The sequence below is a fragment of the Apium graveolens genome, chromosome 9 (assembly GCF_009905375.1).
Source record: "Apium graveolens cultivar Ventura chromosome 9, ASM990537v1, whole genome shotgun sequence".
Classification (NCBI taxonomy): Eukaryota; Viridiplantae; Streptophyta; class Magnoliopsida; order Apiales; family Apiaceae; genus Apium; species Apium graveolens.
The window spans coordinates 245,167,858-245,171,722 of record NC_133655.1 but is presented as its reverse complement, the minus strand read 5'-3'; the positions used below and the strand labels follow the sequence as shown (position 1 = coordinate 245,171,722).

The 3,865-nt window shown below is 32.4% G+C and overlaps 1 protein-coding gene across 1 annotated transcript; it reads right to left on the bottom strand.

Moving 5' to 3' along the window:
• Window positions 1-1,122: 1,122 nt before the first annotated feature.
• Window positions 1,123-3,320, bottom strand: LOC141687265 (double-stranded RNA-binding protein 4-like). Its single transcript, XM_074492474.1, has 3 exons — window positions 2,969-3,320; window positions 2,179-2,389; window positions 1,123-2,036 (listed from the first exon to the last, which is right to left on the bottom strand). The coding sequence occupies exons 1-3, from the start codon at window positions 2,978-2,980 to the stop codon at window positions 1,957-1,959; spliced, it is 303 nt and encodes a 100-aa protein (XP_074348575.1). The 5' UTR covers window positions 2,981-3,320; the 3' UTR covers window positions 1,123-1,956.
• Window positions 3,321-3,865: the final 545 nt, after the last annotated feature.

The window sequence follows — 3,865 nt, the reverse complement described above, 5'->3', positions numbered from 1 at the left end:
TTTGGTAGCACCCATCATGAAGGATGACCGGGGAACGTCGATGACACGGGCGAATATGCTTCTGGGTGTTGCATAAGGGATAACGAAGGTTCTAACTCTACGACAATATATCATTAGTCTTGAATATTGAGACACGGCTAATAACTTTAATGGAGTTTTTTGTTAATTACTCTACACACCCCTATTTGGCGCGCCAATTGTTGATGCCTTTTTTCGTCGGAGACTAGGCGTCAAGGATTTGTCAATGGTGCGCTTGTAGAGCTTGAGCTTCAATGGTGAAAATAGGATTTTAGATTTATATGACTGCTCTTGAGAGTTTGTTAGGTGCAAAATAATTTGTAACCCCTCAAAATGCCTACATACCCCATATATACAGGGTTCAAGTCAATATTCGTTGATTGTCAACAGATACAATCAGCGTTCGTTGATTATTTGTGTACTGAAACAACTCATTGTTAATAAGTATTTACGAATTACGACAGTATATCGACATAACTCGATTAAGTCAACAATTCTTAATTAATCAATGATTGTTAATTTATAATATTGTCCTCAACTTACTATAACCAACAACCTCTTATGCTTTGATTATAAGATGAGTCTTTAAGAAAATTGGAAATTACTACTGGTAAATTAAGACTTGAAGAAATTGACAAGACTAAAAGGCAGTAAAAAAAGTATGAGGCAGAAGTGGATGAAGATAAGTTCCCCATCATCTATTCAACGTTTCGACAAAACATTTTAAAAAGATCCGTTACTTTCTTAAACGGAGTGCGGTTAACCGGATTTATTTTAATTCCAACCAAAATAAAGTGAAAAATTATAAATAATATGTTAAATTAAGATACGTTTGAGTATGATAGGACCAACTATAGAATTCACCCATCCTTGCACTACTCAATGGATCATAGTAATTCTTATATATTCTATCCAATCAATCAACTCTACCCACTATATACTGTCTAGGGCATTGTTTGGTAGATTATACTATCATTCCAAAAAATAAAGCGACTGTTTTCTCAAAAGACCTCCGACTTGTTTGTGCATATATATATGTGATCTACGTACAAAATGATATACAATAATGCATAAAAGTACGTAAAAGTAAGCGGGACAATAATTTAACTCATGATTTTTATCACATGGGACTTACCTATGCCGTAAGAAACATCTTACTCCTTAATTCTTAATGTACTGGCCAAAAACTTACACTCATTGCCACATTCAATATTTAATCGTAACATTTTCTCTTGACTACAATTAACACAAGGCACAATTATTAAGGATTCACTCGATCCTTTATGATATTTGGAATCAACATCGGAACCGAGATGGGACTTCGAAGATGACAAAAGAGTCTACGTTTATACAGTCAAATCGTGGGGAGTATATGTCTCCATCATTAAAATTAACCAATCAACAGAGGAAAAAATGTTAAAAATAACAATTTTTTGGTGCAAATTGCTGAAAATACCATTCTGGAAGTGGATGGCTAAAAATACCAATTTGGATACGCATTTGTCATTTGGATATCCTGTTTTGTACCTGATACGCATTTGTCAAATGGGTTTCCATTTTTTTTTAAGATACGCATTTGCCAAATGCGTATCTCAATGATAATACCCAAACTACAAATGCGTATCTCTAGTAATTTTTTTAGATACCCAATTTTCAAATGCGTATTACACTTACCCAATTACAAAATACGTAACAAAAACGGTATTTTCAGCCATATATTTTAAAAATGGGTATTTTCAACCACTGCACCCAAAAAATGGGTATTTTTAAACATCACCTCGACAGCGTTAATTATTTATTTGTGTCGTCCGTGAAAGCCTAACCCTTGATTTATGAAAAACCTATGTGCTTGTGTGTTTGAAGATCCCTAAACTTTTTAGCAAGATCATAATCAGTCACGTACTTTTCGCCCTAATCCCATGAAAAAGTTATCAGGCTTTATATCACGGTGAAGAAAACCTCTTGAGTGCTGGCAATTCCGTGAATTGCACACCTGGGAACCCGACTAATACTGATTCCTGTCATTTAATACACTGATTTTAAGTAACGAAATTAACAGCCACACTAAATCATAAGAGTAGGGTGAATAGCACAAGACTCTCTAGTCAGCTGTTTCTTTTTAAGTTAAAGAATGAAATACTTGAAAATAAAGAAAAGTACCTAGAATAGACAAGATAACAGCACGTGCAGCCAATTGCTGAGACTCTTTTCTGCTCCTGCCTTTGGCTCCAATGTAATGTCTGCCATTAAATGTCACAGATGTAACAAATTCTGGAGGCAGACCATATGCTGTTTCTGAATAATAAATGGGTTTTTGTGCCTTCATCTTCATTGAATACTCGTTAAGAATCGACTTGCATAAAAGAGTGTCCTGTTAAATAAGAACATAATACGTTAACAAAAGTATAGTAGAAACGAACAACTTTATACTATGTCAACTAAAGCTAACATATGAAGCTTTGCAAAAGCATTGAATACCAGAAATTACTATACTGTCAACAAATACTACTTTCATCTCCCATTCCATGACATAACAATAACAAGGTTTGAAGACATCGGAGAACGGGGATTACAGAGAACTTGAAGGAAATTTACAAGCAAAAATATCCTGTACCTTTAAATGTTTTCCTATGGTTTCATGACATTGAGTGATAATTACATGCAAAGGAAAGTCCAAGTACTCAACATGCCGCAATCTGCCTAAATATATAAATTACATTGGTCTTGATTAAGGAGCTTTTGGTTACTCTAATCCTTTTTTCTTAACTTTTCAGTGATGATATCTAATGTGAAGTAAAAGATAAGATCTCCAATAATGTCTAATCAACTACTAGCATATATTTGGATCATCATCATTGGCATGTTTAGGCACAGTGCAGTGAAGCGTAAGCGAAAACCGAAAAGAAGAGCCAAGAAAAGCCTTTTCATGAGTTGAATTTGAGATACGGACCATAAATTCCATCGGCTGCAGTTACAAGGTCAATGACAGTAAAAGTTACATCTGGCTTCTTCTATGAGTTCTGATTAGGGTTTTTATACAGCATAGTTCCATCCTGAACCAATAGCTTCAGTTTTCACAACATCTGTTCATTGGAATATTTAAAGCGTCACACTACCCGGACCCTCCTACTTTTTAGATGTTAACTTGCTGTCTTGAATCCCTGTTTCTTTTTATGCAAGTCTGATGCTATGAAATTAATCTGCGCTCTGTCCTGTTAAGATATCTACCATACCTTCATATTTGCACAATAAGCAATGCCATATATTATATACAAAAATTAAGTAAACTAAATAATTTGACCAATTAAATTAACATGTATTAGACACGGACATGAGATCAATCTATACTATCTATAAACAACTTATCCTATTATTAAAAAAATAAAAAAAATAGTAACATATATCCGTTAAACTAATAAATTGTTAAACTAGTATACTTATCCTACTAAACTACGACCACAGGTTATCCATTATTTTTTTTATAAGTTTATTATTATATATTTATGTAAATAATTTTAAAATTAAAATATGACGAGATAAATAAAAAATTTAAATATTAAAGGCAACCCGTGCATCGCACGGGATTTAAACTAGTATTAATAAATACACATGCAAGCATCTACATAATTACATATAAAAAGTATACATATAGAAATTATATTATTTTTAGAAAACCAATAGCTTAAATATATAAAACCAATTAAATATATTCTTATATATGAATACAAGTAATAAATTAAGATGGTCAGGAATTTAATAATGGTCTATTCAAGGTATAAAATACAATTAAAGAAAATATGACAAATATAAATTTAAAAAAAAATCAAATGAAACATGTTAAGTAAAA